Raw genomic sequence first — 20110 nt, 5'->3', positions numbered from 1 at the left:
TCTCCTTCCATAGAAGACTAAAATACTTTCTCCTCCTCTGTCACTCCTTCATCAACATTAATCCCAGCACATGAGACTTTCAGCCACTGTGTCACTGCTGAGTTTATAGTTTCTGAAAATAACTCACTCACATTTATAAAATGTAATAAAACTCATCATTGTCTTAGTTTTACAACTAAAACTTGTCATTTTTAAAAAATCAAAGTGTGATTTATCAGTGATCTCAGTGTGAACCCTGCATGAACTCAATGGCCCTACGTTTGTTCCACCTGACATTTTATTAACAAACACTGCCCCCTTGTGGTTCACACACACCACTGTCTCACAGCCCACAGAGGATTTTATATAACAACATCCCAGAACTTGTCTTTGCCCAGCAACAGCTTCACACTGAAAACTAGAATAAAACTCAGACACAGAAAAATCAGGTTTTACTGCGACCACCAACTAATTAAATGATATATTATAAAATACACAGAGCAAATTTTCTTTATTTTTCATTAATTTTAGGGATAATTTTATTTTTATTTTTTTTTGAGATGAGGAAAAATAAATGATTGCACTCAAGTGAATGAAGAAAAAGTTTGGCTACAACAGGTACTTGGTTTTGAAGATGAAGTGTCTGTTGTTGTAATACTGATTTTGGCCATTAGATGGTGCCATACCACTGCTATTTCATTCTTAAGTGTGTTTAGTTTTTGGGAGAAATTACAACTAAGCAGTTTTTTTTTACATTTGTTCCAAGTGATTGTTTTTCCCTCAAAAAGAGAAAAAAAACATTGAATAAATGACTTTTCTTCATCATTATTTTTCCTCAGAATTCAGACTTCAAAAAAGTGTTTTTGCCTCAGAATTAGGACTTTAATCCCATAATTCCATCTTCTTTCTGAGTGTCTGTATTTCGTTTCCATAATCTCCTTCGGTAGATGAAGAGACTTTTTACTTTTTATACTTGACGTATTTGGAAAATTACCCTAGATTTTTATTATTTTACTTCTGTAAAAAGAAACATTTGACCTGAAACAGAGAGACAGATGGAGAGAGAGAACGGAGTTAATATGTGACTTTCTTTATTTTCCATAAAAAATAGGTATCAATATCTCCCCTCGACAACTAAACCAAGGGAAATGCAGCACATTGTCAACACAGCTCCCCCTGCTGTACAGAGCCAGCGACTGCAGTGGACTCACAAACATCTGGAAGGAACAGAATTTTACAGGAGACCCAGTTACATTTTAACGCACACACACACGCGCGCTAATAAATCCCACAGCTGTTCTACAAACTACGACTTTGACTCGTTGACGATTACGATAAAGTTTCCCATCAGCACAAACAGGATCCTCGCGCACGGAGGCCGATGTTCGGAATCGCCCGAAACCTGCGATGTTTACAACAGCAGCTAAATGTTTAGTGGTTTCAAAACAGAGCTGGGTACGACTTTACGGAAAGAAAACCTTTATAAACGACTATGCATGTTTACAATTAGGTTATTAACATGTAATAAACATCAAAATGGTGTCGTAACTGATCAAAAATCTATCAATGTTTTACTCATAACAATGAGCTCATAAGTCATTTGTTACAGTCAGAGAAAATCTGTAAGAAAATAAATTGAGGGTTGCAAGCAGAAACATGGTCTTGCCAAATAGTGAGACAATGAATCTAATGAATATTTTCTTTTTTTTTTCAATAAAAACCTGTCAAAGAGTTTCTTGAGTATTTACCGACTTATAAAAGTGTTAACAACCATATTTACACAATTTACTAACTCACGAAAAACTTGAGGCAACGAGGTGATTGCGATTTTTCCATCAGATATTTTAAATTTAACTCAAAATATAGTTTTAAAGTCAGGATTCAGAGTAAAAATCCCTGCGTATAAAGCTTAAAGTAAAACACGATATACGAGTGTTTCCGAAACTTTCTATGCGAAGACTCGCTTTTTAAAAGATGGCAAACTATCGCGACAAACAACGCAACAACTGAACATTTGTACGTAATGTAGCAACGGATTTATCGTCATATCATTCCGAATTAGTAACTGAAAGTTTAGTTATTTAACTACATTTTCATCTCCTTAGGGACCCAAAAAATTTTCCTGCAACCCATATCTGGGTCCCGACCCAGTCTTTCAGAACCACTGCTTGAAAACGCAGAGACAAAGACCAACATTTATAACAGATGACAGTTAAATCGTAAACCCCGAGTCAAATCTGCTACATGAGGAATTTCCTAAAATCGCAGCATTTGCAGTTCGCTACACTTGAGCCGTTTGAGAAATTGCCACTTTAATTTTGACAAACAAAAAAAATTGTAATCAATATCGTGTATTGGTTAAAAAAAAAACTCAAACGTACAGGGGAAAAACAGAAAAGAAAGTTGCTCTAAACATGGTTATAAAATTAAAAAGTCGCATTTTAAAGACAAAACATGTTCGCGATCATGTTTTTATCGCAGTGACAACATTGAGTTAGAAAACTAGAGAGCAAACGATAACGAGAGGGTGAATTAAAATGGAGGTAGTACATAGTGCAGGGGTTCCCAAACCGTGACTAAGGGATCCTCAGATGGGTCGAGGGAAATTTTTTTTTGTGGTCCCCAAACAAAGTGTAGATGTTTTTAAATAACATGCCTAAAATGACGTTTTTATAAAAATAATTTACCGATTCAAAATAAATGGTTTTTTTACAAACGTAAATTTGCAGGATTGTTATTGAAAAGTGGGTCCTCTCATATGTGACGTCCATTTTCCTTAAAAATGTAAACATATTTTCCAAAACGGACATCACTTTTCTCTTGAGGAAGTTGAAACTTAAGCTTATTTTCCCATTAACTTGCATTCAAATTCTTACAGTCGCCCCCTGGTGGTAAAATGCTACTTCGCGGACTTTACTAGGTCCATTTTTTACACACAGAGTCGAGGATTCCTTCTGTGTCTTGATGAGAAACACTTTGACGTCTACTTCTAAGTGCGGTAACTGCGATGTGATGCGTTCAAATGCACTGGGAGAGAAGAAATTCAAGGGACAGAGAGAGAGAGAAAGAAAGAGAGAGAGAGACAGTTGTCCTTAAATAAAACATTAAAAAGGCCTCAGAGTAACATTGATATACATAGAAATCACCCAACTTCAAAAGTTCACCACACATTTATACTTCAGGTTCATAGTAAAGAGAATATAAACAAAAAATTAAAAAAAAAAAAAAGGAAAACAAAACTAAAACCAAGTCTGTAGTTGAAGTCCAGAGTTCTGCTACAACAGGACAAAATAAAAGAATCCAGACCCGGTGAATCTGAGAGGACAAAGCTTCTTCTACGTCGTCCTCAGCCGTGCGTCGTAAAAAAAAAAAAACGTCTGTCAGGACAAGTGGAGCAGAGTGTTGTGGACAGTTTGTTCACAGGGAGGGTGAAGGACGGGGGACGGCGGGGGACATGAGTCTGGAGTCTCGCCACTTATCCATCAGACGATGAGGTACACGCTGCTGCCGGCTGAGGCGGCCGCCAGGGTTTGTTTGTTTTTGTGTAAGAAGGTGAATTTTGGCTCAGGCAGGAAGATTTCAAGTGACGCAGACGCTGTTCAGCACGACTCTGTCCATGTAGTGAAGAGAGCGAGAGAATAAAAGTACATTCACATGTGTGTTCAGGAGTGTTTGCTTCATATTTCAGTGGTGAAGTTTGTGTTTTTTGTGCGAGCTCGTTCGAACAGCACGATTTGTTTCCTTTTATTTTGTCACAGCTCAAGTAAAAAAAAATACTGCTTTGTTTATGTAACAACAGGTGATTTCTGCTTTTCTGAACTTGGTTCTGAGCCTCACTGGACGCACCGGAACACCACTTTGGCAAAAGCTAAGCCTCGCACATAATGACGCACAATGATCTGTTGGCATTTCCTGCCGACTCTGACTCTGAAATCCTCTGGAAACTGATGAAAAACATTATTCACGTGACCAAAAACCAACGTAGCGTAAAAATAACACAACTTTATTTGTGTGTTGTTAAGTTTCTTCGTTCGCGATTATCCTGATAACGACATTTCAACACCATCAACGTATCGTGAGAGTTCATACATCTTTAAACATTCAGAGCCAGGACTATATATACTATATATTTCACAATAAAAGCCTTGTTAGGCATGTCAAGTATTGTTTTTAGTGGCTCGTTCTGTTTGTTTGTGTTTCCGCACTTGCCGATATGACCAACAGAGGGCAACAGAGGCCTGTTGCGTGAATGGGGTGAAGTCTGCCAGTGATTGCCTTGTTAAGTGTTAACATTTGTGCCAAATACAGATATTGAGTAGACAAAAGTGTCGCTCAAGGGAAATTTTACTCTCTATTTTTACCGTAAAGCTCGATCAGTGCATGCTCTGAAGAGAAAGTCATGTTTCCTGCGACAAAGACGCATCCAGTGAAGCTCAGACTCGTCCTCCGGTTCAAACTGTGTTTGTATCTGTAACGCGGTGAATGAACTGCACACGTAAACCTCCGTAACGTCCGCCTCATTCACTCATTCACACACACACACACACATTCACAGCAGCTACAGGTTGGCTCCATGTGCTGAGTCATGATGTGGTTTTTGATCATTCAGAGTTGAGTGGAGGAAAAAACATCATCCAGACGAGACCGAAATGGAAGCGACGGGACTCAAGCGGACTGAGAAAACACAGGGTGAGAGGTCACTGGTTTAAATAAAAAACATGTGGTAGTTCAGTTCAGCCAGTCACACGCGTCAATGACCTATGAATGAATGAATGAGTGAGTGAGTGAGTGAGTGAGTTGTTGAACTGCATAGAAGACCGAGAGTTCCCCGCTTGGTCTGCTGCATCAATCACCGCGTCCTCTTCCTCGTGACAAAGATGAGGACTCTGCGGATGGCGAGGAGCCGGCCTTTGAGCGACGTCATGGACAGGATGGTGAGCTGCGCTCGGTTCTCCAGCGGGAGGACGGCGAGCAGCCACCAGGCCCACGCCGGACCGCTGGGACTGGACTGAACAAGAGAGAGAGGAAGAGAAGGAAAGAATGCTGAGTAAGTGACTTTGACCAGAGTGACACAAGAGTGGACCAGAGACCTGAGGACGCCCTCAAAGATGAATATCTGCTCTGTCTGCTTCGTTTACATCTGATTTGACTTCACATTAAAATGAGGCCTGAATCTGATCCCACGATATCTGAAACCATGTGTTTTTTTCCCTGTGCCACATGGGAGGAAAAGACCAGAATGCAGTAGCTGGTTTTTACCACAGAGAGGCAGTAGAGACACTTTAACTGACTGGGATTACTCGCACCTGTGGGTCGGGGTCTCTGCCGGGCAGGTGACCGAAGTGGCTGTGTATCTGACTCTTCATGTTGTCCTTCAGCGACGTGAACCAGTTGTTGGCCTGATCGTACACAGCGTCGTGCAGCTTCAGCAGCTCCGTCAGCTCCTCGCCCTCCACCTGAGAGGAGAGGAGAGATGAATGTTTATATGTGTGACGATATGTTATGTAGCACAGCAGAAGAAGAGCTCTCTCTTGTGCTGCTTTCAGGGACAAACGGATGATTCAAATACAGCCCACTCGCACCCACACTCCTCCTTCTTCCCTCTTTCTCTCTCTGTCTGTTCACCTTTTTGTCTTCCAGGTACTCGATCTTGGCCGTGTTGTATCCGTCTCTCTGTCCGTGACTGACGACCTTGAAGCGAGACACGCCGATGGTGTCGACCACAGAGCGACCGTCTGGAAAGAACTTCACGTCTCGCACCTGAAACACAAGGTCAGTCTGGATTTAGATGAATGTAAGACAAAGAGTTGGATTTGACAGAGAGATAAAGAGAGATCGATAGACAGATAGATAATATTTTAGCTAACTTTAAGCTAACTAGATAGATAATACTTTTTATCTAACTTTAAGCTAACTAGATAGATAATATTTTTAGCAAACTTTAAGCTAACTAGAGAGATAATATTTTAGCTAACTTTAAGCTAACTAGATAGATAATATTTTAGCTAACTTTAAGCTAACTAGATAGATAATATTTTTAACTTTTAAGCTAACTAGATAGACATATTTTTAGCTAACTTTAAGCTAACTAGATAAATAATATTTCTAACTTTAAGCTAACTAGATAGATAATATTTTAGCTAACTTTAAGCTAACTAGATAGACAATATTTTTAGCTAACTTTAAGCTAACTAGATAAATAATATTTTAGCTATAACTAGATAGATAATCTAACTTTAAGCTAACTAGATAGATAATACTTTTTATCCAACTTTAAGCTAACTAGATAGATATTTTTATCTAACTTTAAGCTAACTAGAGAGATAATATTTTAGCTAACTTTAAGCTAACTAGATAGATAATATTTTAGCTAACTAGATAGATGATATTTTAGCTAACTTTAAGCTAACTAGATAGACAATATTTTTAGCTAACTAGATAAATAATATTTTAGCTAACTTTAAGCTAACTAGATAGATAATATTTTAGCTAACTTTAAGCTAACTAGATAGACAATATTTTTAGCTAACTTTAAGCTAACTAGATAAATAATATTTTAGCTAACTAGATAGATAATACTTATCTAACTTTAAGCTAACTAGATAGATCATATTTTAGCTAACTTTAAGCTAACTAGATAGACAATATTTTTAGCTAACTTTAAGCTAACTAGATAGACAATATTTTTAGCTAACTAGAGAGATAGTATTTTAGCTAACTAGATAGATAATATTTTTAGCTAACTTTAAGCTAACTAGATAGATATTTTTAGCTAACTTGATAGACAATCTTTAAGCTAACTAGAGATCTAATATTTTAGCTTAATTTAAGCTAACTAGTTAGATAATATTTTTAGCTAATCTTAAGCTAACTAGATAGATTATATTTTTAGCTCACTAGATAGACAATCTTAAAGGTAACTAGATAGATAGACAGACGGACAGATCACCTGCAGCATACAGCCGTAGTCAGCGAATCCCTTGAGTTCATCAGAAATGCACATGCCAAACTGTTTAGTCCCCGTCTCCATGGATCGTCTGATCATGAGACGATAGCGAGGCTCAAACACGTGCAGAGGACAGGGGATGGTGGGGAAGGCCATGGTGCACACAAAGATCGGCACTTCCTGGTTCAAACTGCGAGAGACGACGCACACAGAGACACGTGTGAGGAAAAACTACAACTTTAATATAAAAGAGAGAGAGGATTTCAGATGTGAGTGAAACTGACTTGGACAACTCCTTCATCTCCTCTTCGTGGATCTTCTTCCTCTCTGCCAGCTCGTCTCCTAGGTAACGCTGCAGCACTTCCTCCATCAGCAGGGTTTTGTTGTAGCCCCTGGTGGCCAGATACTGCAATGAAAACACGGAGAGACAATTTGTTTTGAATCATGAAAGAAATTTCAAAGTAAAATTCCATATCCAAGGCTACATCCATACAACTGTTTTCATTCAAATTACATAAAAATTCTACTTTAGAAACACATCATTTAGGGCTGCAAACATTAATTGATCACTTAATTATTAACCGATTGTTGTGTTTTTTTGCAATCAAACACGTTTTACAATTTTTCAGCTTCTTAAATATGATCATTTCCTCCCGTTTTTTTTCCCCTGCAACAAAGAAATCACTAAAACTGAAAACATCATAATTCAATTTGAGCCTTGAATCTTATGAACCAAACAACTCATCTATTAATTAAGAAAACAACCAAAGGATTAAACAATTATTAAAATAGTTATTTGTTCACAGCACACTTCCATTTTAGAGTCATTTTAGGCCCAAAACCAAAAAAGTTTGAAACATTACTGGCTCCATTTGAGTTATTTATCAATTAGTAACTATGTGCACTAACATCTTAAAAATACAAATAACTATTTCAATATAATTTTTAAGGTTGGAGAAATAGAAAAACATGAATTTCTTCTAAAAAATGTTATGTTGTATATGTTTTAATAATGTTATGATAGTTTGTGTGTTTGTCTTCATACAGGACTGTGTGTGTGTGTGTGTGTGTGTGTACCTCAGACAGATTCTCCTTGCACAGAGGACAGTTGTGGTTGTGGTCCAGGCATCGCTCGAGACATTTGAGGCAGAAAGTGTGTCCACACGGAGTGGCCACGGGCTCGTAGAATAACCTGGAGGACAAAAACCAAATGTCAAATGTAATAATAATAAGAAGAAATAATCAGACTGTGCGCTGTACTAGAATGTGCTGACACAGCTTAAGATGGAAGGACAACTTTTTAAGAGCTTGTCTTCGTCCATGATGGCGTCCACTGTTATTGATGTGCGGCACACTCTGCATGTGGATGATGTGCATCTGGATCTTGGTCAAAGTCAGTGGGTTTTTTTTTCAGATTTGGAAACTTAGTTGTAGTTGGTAAATACAGGGTTCTCACACCTTGGTTGGCATCAAATTCAGGGACTTTCCAAAGACTATCCAGGACTAATTCTTTCAAATTCAAGGACCTTTAGGGTCCTTTGAGAACCAGTTCCCTCAAATTCAAGGACTTTTTAGGGGATTTTCCAGGACCAATTCCCTCAAATTCAAGAACATTTCAAAGACTTTCTAGGACCAGTTCCCTCAAATTAAAGTACTTTCCGGGGATTTTCCAGGACTAATTCAAGGAAAGAGTAGGAGGCGTCATAACAAACTAGGGAGACATTTACCTAAATATCAACTTCACTTTTTTCTTGTTCAAAAAAATCAAGCACCTTCAATGACCCAAATGAAGGATTTCAAGTTTGCATGGGACCCTGGTGTGTGTGTGTGTGTGTGTGTGTGAGCAGTCACCTCATGCAGAGTGAACACTCCATGTCTCCACTGTCCAGCAGCTCTGCAGGAAACGTCCTTCCTCCTCTCACAGGGACACTTTGAGCGCCACTCCCCTCGTCTGCACAAAAGAAACAATCGAAACATCAAGAAAACGTGTTTGCGTGTGTGTTTTCATTTAAAATCCTGTGTTCAAAACGATAAATTCCTGCATTTTACTGTGTCTGCAGCTAATAAATAAACATGGTCCACTGTCGTGATGAGGTCACCTTTATATGTCCTCATATAAATGCCACAGTTCAACTGTTTTCACTAAAATCACACTGTTCATATAATAAACATGACTGTTAGATTATTACCTTATAATCACATGTTTAATCAGTGATTACATTTATAAAATCAAATCTTTCTACTCCAGTGATGACCTGATATGTGCGTTTATGCATTAATATACTAAAGTTTGTGACATCGGAATAAGTTACCAAAGTTTGTGATATCAGTATAAGATACTAAAGTTTGTGACATCAGTATAAGTTACCAAAGTTTGCGATATCAGTATAAGATACTAAAGTTTGTGATATCGGTATAAGATACTAAAGTTTTTGATATCAGTATAAGATACTGACGGTTGTGATATCAGTAGATAATAAAGTTTGTGATATTGGTATAAGTTACTAAAGTTTTTGATATCAGTACAAGATACTAAAGTTTGTGATATCAGTATAAGATACTAAAGTTTGTGATATCAGTATAAGATACTAAAGTTTGTGATATCAGTATAAGATACTAAAGTGTATAAGATACTTAAGTTTGTGCTATCAGTATAATATACTAAAGTTTGTGATATCAGTATATTACTAAAGTTTTTGATGATACTAAAGTTTGTGATATCAGTATAAGATACTAAAGTTTGTGACATCAGTATAAGATACTTAAGTTTGTGCTATCAGTATAATATACTAAAGTTTGTGATATCAGTATAAGATACTGACGGTTGTGATATCAGTATAAGATACTCAGTAGATACTGTTTGTGATATCATATCAGTATAAATACTAAAGTTTGTGCCGGATGTATATCAGTATAAGATACTTATATCAGTATAATATACTGTTTGTATGAAAGTATATCAGTATAAGTATAATTAAAGATAGTAGATACTTGTGATATCAGTATAAGATACTGACGGTTGTGATATCAGTATAATATACTAAAGTTTGTGATATCAGTAGATACTGACGGTTGTGATATCAGTATAAGATACTGACGGTTGTGATATTGGTATTGGCCATGAAAAAGTGGTATCGTGTCATCTCTCGTCGCAGGTAATGCCTGTTGTGATTTTGTTGTTTTAAACTGACATGGCACCCGTCAGATCATGAATCTCAAGTCTTTAAAAATGGAAGATTTTATACACAATGTTTGTAATGAACACCCCATAAATCCAGGTATTGATGTGTTGCACGTAATTGAGTTTGTTCTCTGGCTTCTGGAGCAGTTAAACTGGTTTAGTTTACCGCCTTCATGTCCATGAGCCAAAAACAATCACAAGTACAGTACAGTTTGTTTCCTGAACTCGTTGCGGTTGCCTTTGTTTCATTCCCTGCGTCATTGACAGATATTTTAACACGATTATATTTTTTGGCAGCCTGTTCATGACCTAATTCAAACTCTCATGTCCTCACATTCAAGTGGTGTGAAATGGGTTTAGTATTTATGAAGACAGTGATATTCAGGGGATCACGGTGTATATTTAAATAAATCTTAGACCAGGTCTGTGGAGTTTGGATGGCGGGTTGAAGGTTGCAGAGGGTCCGTCACTGCCGAGTTTCCTCTTAAGGCCACTTGGGGGCGCCGGGAGTGCTGCCAGAACGTTGGCGAGGCTCTTGGTGGAGCCCTCGTCTGCAGCCGGGTCTGATTTGCTGGTCGGGAATCTGGAGGACGGGCTGTCCACGGGGGCGTTTTTTGTCACACTGAACTCTGAGTCCTGCACGAAGAGACACAGACAGACACAGACAGACGGACACACACAGAGACAGAGAAATTGGATTAGAGCATAGTGAGACGATTATTAAAGGATGATCCAATCTGACAGTCACGCTTTGCTCCAGGGAAACTCTCTGTGAGGATGTCAATAGAAAATACCCACAGTGTTTTCTATTTAAGATACAGTTTAAAAAACACGACCTAGAAGCACATCAGACTCTCTGGAGTCATGATTATGTGGTCTGCACACAGCTTGGCCTCTTGGCCAGACAAACAGCACAGTCAGTACGTTTCCATACGCAGGTTAAGACCAGCTAATCGGACGGCTGTCTTTGTCCCAGTGTATATGCACTAGCGGGGAAATCGACTTATTGTACGAAGTGTGTCCGACTTCGCTACGCTAGGTGGCGATATGTTTGTTAGTTTCTGACATTTTCCAGGTTTAACCCTAACCCTTAAAGACTTCAGACCAAGACAACCAGGTTAAGCTGGTGACTAAATTACTACCACGTAAAACAGATCTGAAAGGATTTATTCATATTCTCACACTAGAGTGACAGAATCACCTGAGATGTACCTGCTGACAAAAACACACCCACATGTCAAATATGATGTTCTTCACCCGAGGCCATGTTTGCACTCATTATGCAAATTTAAACCTCAAAAGAAAGTTCTTTCCTTCCACTAAAGTGTTGTCACGTCCACAACAGAAGGACAATTATTATAAATGGAGGCTCCATTTTTCTCAATGTAAAAACTGCTCAGTGTTTGTACCTGTGAGGAGGAGGAGCACAAGGAAGGGGAGCCTGGTTTCTGCGTGAGCGGCCTCAGGGACATGAGCAGAGCCGCTGGTTTGATGAGGCGCGTGGCCAAACCTCCCTGCAGAGGATGCATCGGCGTTGGCAGCTCCTCGCTCTCGAACACGGACGAGAAGAGCTCGCTGAGGACCTGCACGTGGAAAAACACGGGGAAAGACACTCAATTCGAGGTGATCGGACACGTTTAAAAACGATTAAATGCACTTTATGTTCATGAGCAGATTCAATACACGACCCATAATTATCTTTGTAAATGTTTTAAAACGAAAATTAAATGTGTTTTTGCAGCTCTAGAAAAAGATATTTCTGCATCTTGTGCCACCATCTTGTTTGTACAGCAGCCAGAACAGCGGGTTATTATGCAAATGCAGAAGAACATGCATTCTGGTCTGCAAAGGCCACCGTAGCTCCCTGAAGAACTTGAGAAATTAAGAAAATTGATGGAAGACTCCTTCCTATTTTTGCAATCTGCAGTCCCACCATTAGATGTCACCAATTCTTACAGAATGGGCCTTTAAAGGCCTTTTTCCCCCCGATATATTTCTGATTTTCATATCCCATTAGGAACAAAAAATGTCAAAAATACATTAGACTTTAAAATCAGACTAAACATAGGTTTTTAACCTTTTTTCAAACAAAAAGGTTGAAAATTCAATTTCTACAACAAGTAAATAAAAAAACAGAAAATTGTACAGCTGTGTCACCTGAAAAACTACACCACAGAGTTTTAATCCATTTATAATTGAATATTTCCTCTCTTACCTTCTGAGCTTCCAGTTTGACTTTGGTCCAGTTGGGCTTTAGCGCCACACACAGGATGTACTCCTGTAAGGCTTCGTCATGGCGACCTGCTTTACTCAGCGCTGTGGCTTTGAGATAATGAGCCTGAAATTAACAAAAATATACAATTAGAAAGTTTTATTCTACTCTCTTCTGTTAAAATTTTTTATCTTTTATCCTTAATATCAAGTCATAATAATTTACACGATAAGTTACTGTTTTTGAAAGTTATATTTTTATTTACAATACAGTATTATGATACTGTGTTTATATTCATATATTCTTTAATTTAATAAAATAACAGTGACTCACTTTAGTCCAGAGTGGTTTAGTTGTGCAGAGGCTTCCGGCGTCCTGCACCGCCTGACTGAAGCTCCTCATCTCCATGTGCAGCTCGGCGCGCTGACACAGCAGTCGACCTGAGGAGGGCGCTGTGCACCACAGCACAGATAAAACACACAGAGTCAGAATTATATTATTGATTTACATTCATTTCCAGGAGAATTAACCACAATTACAAACTAAACCAACCCTTATATTAACCTAGGATAACAATAATTCTATTCATAGAGGACAAAATAAAACAGAATAAAATCAAAATTAAGTCTATACAATGAAAATAAATGAGTTTCATTAAAAAAAACAAGATAAATAAAATATAAACACACTTGAAGGCTTTAAAAACTATATTTAAAAAATGAAAAGTTACAAATAAAGCTGAAGCAAAACTTGGAGGGAACAGTATCGATATATAAATCTTAATATCGTTCCTTTTAAATACTATTCATAAAAACAATGTTTACATTTTTAGTTAGAATATTAACATAGTCAATTTGGATTTTATTAAGGTTAGTTTTTTAAGCTTCTTAAATGTGAATATTTTCTGGTCTCTGTGCAGCAAATAATAAACAAAACAAAAGTTTTGAGAACATCATTATTACAAATTTCTGACATTTTATGGCCGAAACAACTAATCAGTTCATCAGGAAATGAACCGACAGATTCAGGGAAGATGAACAATACTCGTTAGTTGCAGCCCTAGTTAATTTTTTTGTATGTTTATCTGCTTCTATGTTGCACTTTCAAATAAATGATGGGGTAAAAGTAGAATAAAGTGTACACAAATGTAAAATGTCTTATATATATATATATATATAAAAATAATCGAATTGAAGGTCCACACAACATGTGTAATACCTCAGACAGACACACAGACACAGACACACACCATCAGGTCAGTGCAGAGACCTGACGGGGGGTTGGACCAGATTTTCTAGGTCTGGCTCAAAGTAGGTCAACTCTGTTACATGTGACATGAGACCCATTTCACGTGTTGCTTAAGGGCCATGTAACTAATGTTATTGTCATGGTGATGGATGGATAATAAGTGACCAGTCGCTTCTGTAACAGGTTATAACTTTTCTCAAGTGTTCTCAAACAGGTTAGTGTGTCACATTTTGGCCAATGACAGATTTCACATAAACGCTCGTAAAAAAAAAGAAAAAGGTATGCACACATATACATACATACATATATGTATATGTATGTATATATATATATATATATATATATATATATATATATATATATATATATATATATATATATATATGTATATATATATATTTTACTATTGCCCTTATTTTAGTCCAGACTATCTGATTTCCTGATAAATTTAGGCTGAAACAGCTTATTATTTGGCAGTCAATCTCTTGATGGATGTATGGAACAGCTACTTTTTAGCAATCCTTTCCTTTGGGAACATTTTCTGACATATACTCTGACATAATACTCATTAGATTGATCAACAATGAAAATAATTATTAGATTTATCTGGTTTAAGTTTTACTTTAAAGTTGAATCTGTGTATCGGTGTTGAAAAGTATGAAACAACATCTATGGAAATACTATTTTTGTAAAAACAAATTAAATAAAAAACTGAATTAATAAGAAGAAATTACTATATGAGACAAGATATTCACATAAAACTGGTGCAAACATGGACTCATTGTGTGGCTTCAACAGTAATGTGATATATAACATGTTATGAAAACGTTTTTTTTTCTCATAACTCCATGATTACAAAATGTCCTGGTTACCTGTTTCACAGGAGATGCTGTAAAAGACACCAGTTTGTGTTTGTATAACGCCTGAAGGCTGAACCAGGTGAGACTATTAGTCACGTGTGTCTCAGTCACATGGTGCTGGTGAACACTGATGTGGAGCTGACCCACTAAGAGCAGCAGCGTGTTCTCGGTGGGATTAACATGTCACATGACCATGGTTGTGAAACAGCAAGTTAGATAAACTAAAGATGGCGGAGAAGAGAGTCCAGAGAGGGAGAGACATAAGACATCATGTCCAGAAATAACAGTCACATGATTTTTGCACAGTTAAAAACAAGTTTCTGTGATTTTTCTGCTTCTTAAATGTGAATAATTCTGGTTTCTTTGCTCCATGTAACAAAGAAATCATTTACTGCTGAGTCATTTTGGTTTGTGGACATTTGTGAACATCATTTTTGAGGTTTTGGGAAATGCCCACAATCGAAACAACTAACCGGTCAATTGGGAAAACAATTATCAGATTATTTGATTAGGAAAATAAGTGTTAGCTGCAGCACTGCCCATCTTATAACAGGTTATTTCTCCACTCTATGGACCTAAACTAAAATGGGTTAAATGGGTTTTAAAGTAAAGTGATGTACGATTTGCTCAAACCAGCATTTTAGATTAATTATTGTCTTGACCTATACACATCTTATACTACAGACTGAAGGGAAACATATTTGTAAGGATTATTTTCATAATCGATTAACCGAGTAATTGTTTGGTCCATAAAATGCCAGTAAATGTTAAAAAAATATTGGGTCTGAATGACGATGATGTTCTCAAATGTCTTCTTTTCTTTTCTGCAATAATTTCTTTGTCGTTTTGACGGTTAACTTAGAAATCAAGCAGTTGCTTCAGTTCAACATCCTTGTTTCTCACAGATTTGCACAAATATCACACAGTAATCATTTGAAGTATTACCATTCCTTCTGATTTACTTATTCAAAACCATTCAACCCTAATTCATATCCTGATGTACGTCGTTATTGGATGATATAAAACATAACACAGGTTTTCCCTGGCTCTGGGTTGCAGTGACAGCATCCCATCACTGCTGACTCACAGAGCACAGAGGAGCCTCCTGCTGCTTCTATTGAGAAAACACCAACACAGGGAACCAAAGCTGTGAAGGCACTCTGCCCGCCTGTCTGCTCTGTGTCCTTCACAACACAGACGGCATGAATCAATATTGATCCTGGCACAGAAATATCTGGAAGGACTCCACGCCAAGACTGAAAATGACAAAGTGAGTGCATTTGTTCTATAAGATGCCTAATATGTCCTTAAATACATAAACTGTGTATATGACGAGTGAAACCTGGGGCTTATCTTGACCCATTTAAGTTTGCGACACTGCTATGAAGAGGAGGGCGAGGAGGACAAGGAGGGCGAGGAGGACAAGGAGGACAAAGAGCCTGCATGGTTCATCTTTCTCTGAGGATTCAAATTGTGCCACATGAGACTCGCCCTGGCACAGAGTTTATGAAACACACCACCACCACCGCTGCTGCTTTTATGTAATGAGCAGAGGGAACAGAACATTCTGTATCTGTGCACAGCCAATTCATGCAAAACACTTGTTTTAAAACCGAGACAACCACAGGTGATGGATGAACCGGTTTGCCGTTAATATAGTAGTAGACATGGGCGGATTATTGCATCATTACTGTGCCAATTATTACACATGTGTATTCTCAGAAACTTGATAAATGCTGCTTAAATCACTTCATTTTATCTCAATGTTCATCCAAAAATGTGGCGGAGCACAAGTGTGGCTCAATAATTGTTATAACAAATATTGTTATGCATCATTTGTTATATTTTACCACACTTACGATTGACTTCAGCCTATACAGGTCAAACTCTAATGACAGCCACAAGGGAATAAATCATTAACAGAGCTCCTGGGATTATTCCATGAATAGATTATTAATTGTTGTTGACAATTGTATTGTTTTTTCTAATGAATAAAACAAGTTCTCTTTTATAAGCTTCTAAATCTTAATATTTTCAACAAAGACATACAATTAGAACAAAGAAATCAGAAAATAATGAGCTGCACCCAGTAACAATTCTTTAAAGTTAAACGAGGAGATATCTCATGACAACGGCTCATCACAGCCGCTCTCGTCTTGCAATTGGGTTGGCATTATGTAAATGAATGCAACACATTGTGATTAAAATGAGTGGGAAAACAGGGAGATTTGAATAAATACTGAGTCTATTGTGACCAGAAAAGACTCTGACACTGTTTTCTTTCCTATCTAGATTCAATATAAAAACACAATAGGGGCAGAGAATGAACAGAAAAAGAGAAGTGTGTTACTTAGGTAATGAAGTCACATAACACTCGACCTCAGTACAGTCTAAATATGGTAGGGGGCGCCACCGACACCATGCAGACAGACTGGAGAAAGTAGGTCACCTGTGTTTTACACTGCACTCTTCACTGGATTTGAAGAATTCAAAAACATAAAATAAGATTTTAAAATGATGTTTGTTTTCACTGTTCACATGAATGTGTGTGTGTGTGTTTTCTTACCCAGATCCACAGCAGCATTGTACTTCTCCAGAGCATCAGAGAGGCTCTGTTTTTTCCACAGCACCTCTCCTTCCAGCCACAGGGCACGAGCTTTGCTCTCGGTTGCAAACAGTTTGTCCAACAGCCCGCTGAGAACCACGTTGACCCGACGCGCGCTCGGCAGCTTCTTCCGGCACTGGACGCAGTCTGCAACGGCCTCATCGTCCAAGCAGTGCTTGCAGAAAGTGTGTCCACACTCCACGGTGGTGGGCTCGTGGAGGAGACACTTGCAGAGGCGACAGGAGAACAAGTCCAGGGCTTCGTCTTCTTCACATTCGCCACTACTTTCAAACCCATCTTCCCCACTACTGCTGCTGCTTATACAGTGGCCGTTTATGGTCCCAGTGAGGCCCAGCTCCTTCTCGCGCACAGTCCGGGCGATGGTTTCCACCAGGAGTGGAAGCTCCTCCGGCCGTAGTTTACAAAGACTGGCCGCCGTGCAGTAAGAGTCCAGCGCCTCAGATATGCGTCCAGCCCGGGCCAGAGAGTCGGCCTTCCTCAGACACAAGCCTCTGTCCGGCTGCTGCAGGTCAGCAAGCTGTGAGCTGTAGATCTCTGCAGCAAAGGCGAAGTCCCCGGCCCGGGTGGCCTCCTCCGCCACCTCCAGCATCTCGGGACAGATCCCCGCAGCTCCAGGGTTGGAGAGCGGGTGGACGAAGATCTCGCCCTGGTGAGGCCTGAGCCCGGTCTCCATCTTCTTCACTCGGGTTGGTTCACTGACAAGTCTGTTGTAAAAAAAAAAAACAGACCAAACTCCCCCCGATCAGAATTCAATTTTAAAACAGAAATGCTGGAAGTCATTCTAGAAAGGTTCTTCACACTAGATCAGATGAAGATCGCCAAACTAGAGACCACCACCACATGTTAGACATCATAAGTTAAATAAAAAAACACTAAACCTGTTCTGTTAGAGTCAAAAAAGGCCATAATATATCAAGGTGTTTTTTAATCAGTGGAGCTATTGTACTGGATGTTCCTGTCTTTGCTTTGTCACGAGCCATATTTCATTTAGTTTTAAATTAAACTAATATATTTATCAATTTAAATATGATTTCACTAACTTAATTTCATGCCCAGTTGAATTTAGTCGTGGAGAAATTGAGGACATATGTTTTTTAAGTTATAACAAAAACATTTCAGGACGTACGAGCAGAATAAGTGGACGTTTTTGGGCCCGTGCTCTCAACCCGAGGAAGGAATTCAAACCATTTTCAGCTTGTGTCCTTGAGAGACTTTAAGATTGAGAATGCCAACAATCAAATCTCCCCCAATGAATCTCCTTATCTTAATGCTTGTAGGTGATAATAATCGGGCTTTACACCCAAAAAAGAAACACTGATTACCTTTTTCTGCCCAACCACTTACAAATACCTCAAAGAAAAGCAGCTTCACTGCCATTAAAACGTCTCCCACGACAAATCTGGACCCCAAAACTAGGTTAGGAATAATTCCCGGTCAAAATAGAACATCTGTAAAACACTAAAATGAACTAAAATGAGCTCCATTGGCTCTCCAGCTGTGTTGACAGTAAATGTTGACAGTAGATATGGCTGCTGGCAGGAGCCACGTCTCTGTTTTTATTTACATGCTGGAGAGAGGTGGCTCAACCTCCTGCTCCACCAGCCATTGGCAACACGGATTCAAATCTGGATTAAAACCAAACTTCACAATAAAAACACACAAATATGAAACAGTTTTAAATAGCTTAGTTAATTTTAAACACATTTGTTTTGAAAGAATTGTAGCTAAAGGAAAATGTCAAAACTCTCTTATATGGCAAAGTTATAACCATTCCTTTAACAAAAATACCATGAATTCAAATCTAACCAATTCTTCTGTGTGTTGTCGCCTTCATTACCAGAAAAAAAAATCACTTTTCAATTTTAAACGATTGCGCAAAGAATTACAAAAACACAACCCTTTAACGTGCGAATGTTATGAAATGTTCCTCTTGTAAAGGCTGTTTATTTAAGTCCAAAAAGTACAAACGAACAAACAGAAGAATCCCAGAATAATGTCATTAAAAATAAAAACATATTTGTATATAATTAATGTGTTGTTAGAGTCTCCGGAGGTGAAAATCCTCTGCGCTTAACGTTAGCGAGTAAGAAGCTTAATTTAACAAACGCTCTCTAGCGCAAACAACACTTTGCGCTACATAAATGTGAACTTTAATTGTCATTTTAAAAGTTGGCGGTGCCAAAATGTTGATATAATATTAACATTATAAGTCAAAACCCATCCAGAAACAGGCTCGCGTTTGCTCCAGCGGAACCGCAGCGGTTCCCGAGAGCAGCGGCGCAGCGAGCTAGGCAGCTAATGCTAATAGTTGCTTCACCCACCAGCGTCCGACTCCGGAGAATGTGGGGAGACTCTTGTCCTCAAATAGGTCCGAAAAGCTGGTGTGTCTCCATGCATCCGTGTGTGTCGTGTCCTCCCATTTACAAGCCGTAAAAACAAGCCCCGGCGAAAGGGGAGCCTCCGTAGCGGAGGTCCGGGCGCTCCATCTCGGACGCTAGCCGGCTAGCTTCAAAGCTGCTAAAGGTTGTTGTCGCCTCTTTGGATCTCATGCGATTCGCCCGAGCGTGCCCGCGGCGTCACGTGACGCGAGTGCCGCGCGCCCATTGGCCCGTTAAGTGGCTCACTTATATAACGCAATGTTATTGTATAACCCGCTCACAGTGACGACAGCACGAGTTAGTTTTTGAACTCATGTCAACAAAACTAACACAATGTTCTGCTCCCCTTTTTTATTTTTTATTTTAAAAAAATCTAGCTTAACACGTGATATTGAAACATGTGAAATGTGTGATTTCCGTTTGATTGTGTCTGGATGAGGGACTGGTGTATTGTTTATGTAAGGCTTTATATAAGCTGAGGCTCAGGCCAAGGGCTGGAATTGCTGCAAGCGTATATTATCTTCTAGAACTACAGTTCTCAGAGTGTGGTGCGTGTACCACCAGTGGTACGCAAGCGTCCACTGATGGTACTTGGAGGAAGAAATACTGTTCTCCTGCACTCTCAAAATTCTCGTTCTCAAATCGGTTGTTCCTTAGTGTTTACAGTATTTATGTAGTTT

At 38.6% G+C, this 20110-nt stretch overlaps 1 protein-coding gene across 1 annotated transcript; it reads right to left on the bottom strand.

Annotated features, from left to right (window-relative positions):
• Nucleotides 1-1053: 1053 nt before the first annotated feature.
• Nucleotides 1054-19606, bottom strand: lonrf2 (LON peptidase N-terminal domain and ring finger 2). The gene is made up of 13 exons (XM_044016920.1): nucleotides 19374-19606; nucleotides 16993-17756; nucleotides 12652-12770; nucleotides 12322-12444; nucleotides 11516-11689; nucleotides 10526-10742; nucleotides 8777-8876; nucleotides 8003-8117; nucleotides 7210-7331; nucleotides 6929-7115; nucleotides 5605-5739; nucleotides 5286-5435; nucleotides 1054-4987 (listed from the first exon to the last, which is right to left on the bottom strand). The coding sequence occupies exons 2-13, from the start codon at nucleotides 17723-17725 to the stop codon at nucleotides 4829-4831; spliced, it is 2334 nt and encodes a 777-aa protein (XP_043872855.1). The 5' UTR covers nucleotides 17726-17756; nucleotides 19374-19606; the 3' UTR covers nucleotides 1054-4828.
• Between the last annotated feature and the right edge of the window lie 504 nt (nucleotides 19607-20110).

This window comes from Solea senegalensis, linkage group LG2 (genome assembly GCF_019176455.1).
Source record: "Solea senegalensis isolate Sse05_10M linkage group LG2, IFAPA_SoseM_1, whole genome shotgun sequence".
Classification (NCBI taxonomy): Eukaryota; Metazoa; Chordata; class Actinopteri; order Pleuronectiformes; family Soleidae; genus Solea; species Solea senegalensis.
Note: the sequence above shows the minus strand (reverse complement) of the source record. Positions and strands in the feature narration are given on the sequence as shown.

Bases quoted from the DNA above. Each gene is read 5' to 3' on its own strand.
- lonrf2 (XM_044016920.1), bottom strand. From the start codon at position 17,725: ATGGAGACCGGGCTCAGGCCTCACCAGGGCGAGATCTTCGTCCACCCG. The intron at 10,743-11,515 runs GTACAAACACTG...CTCTTCGTGCAG, and splicing joins TGTGCTCCTCCTCCTCACAG to GACTCAGAGTTCAGTGTGAC. The intron at 8,877-10,525 runs GTCTAAGATTTA...TCTTTTGTGCAG, and splicing joins ATCCAAACTCCACAGACCTG to ACGAGGGGAGTGGCGCTCAA.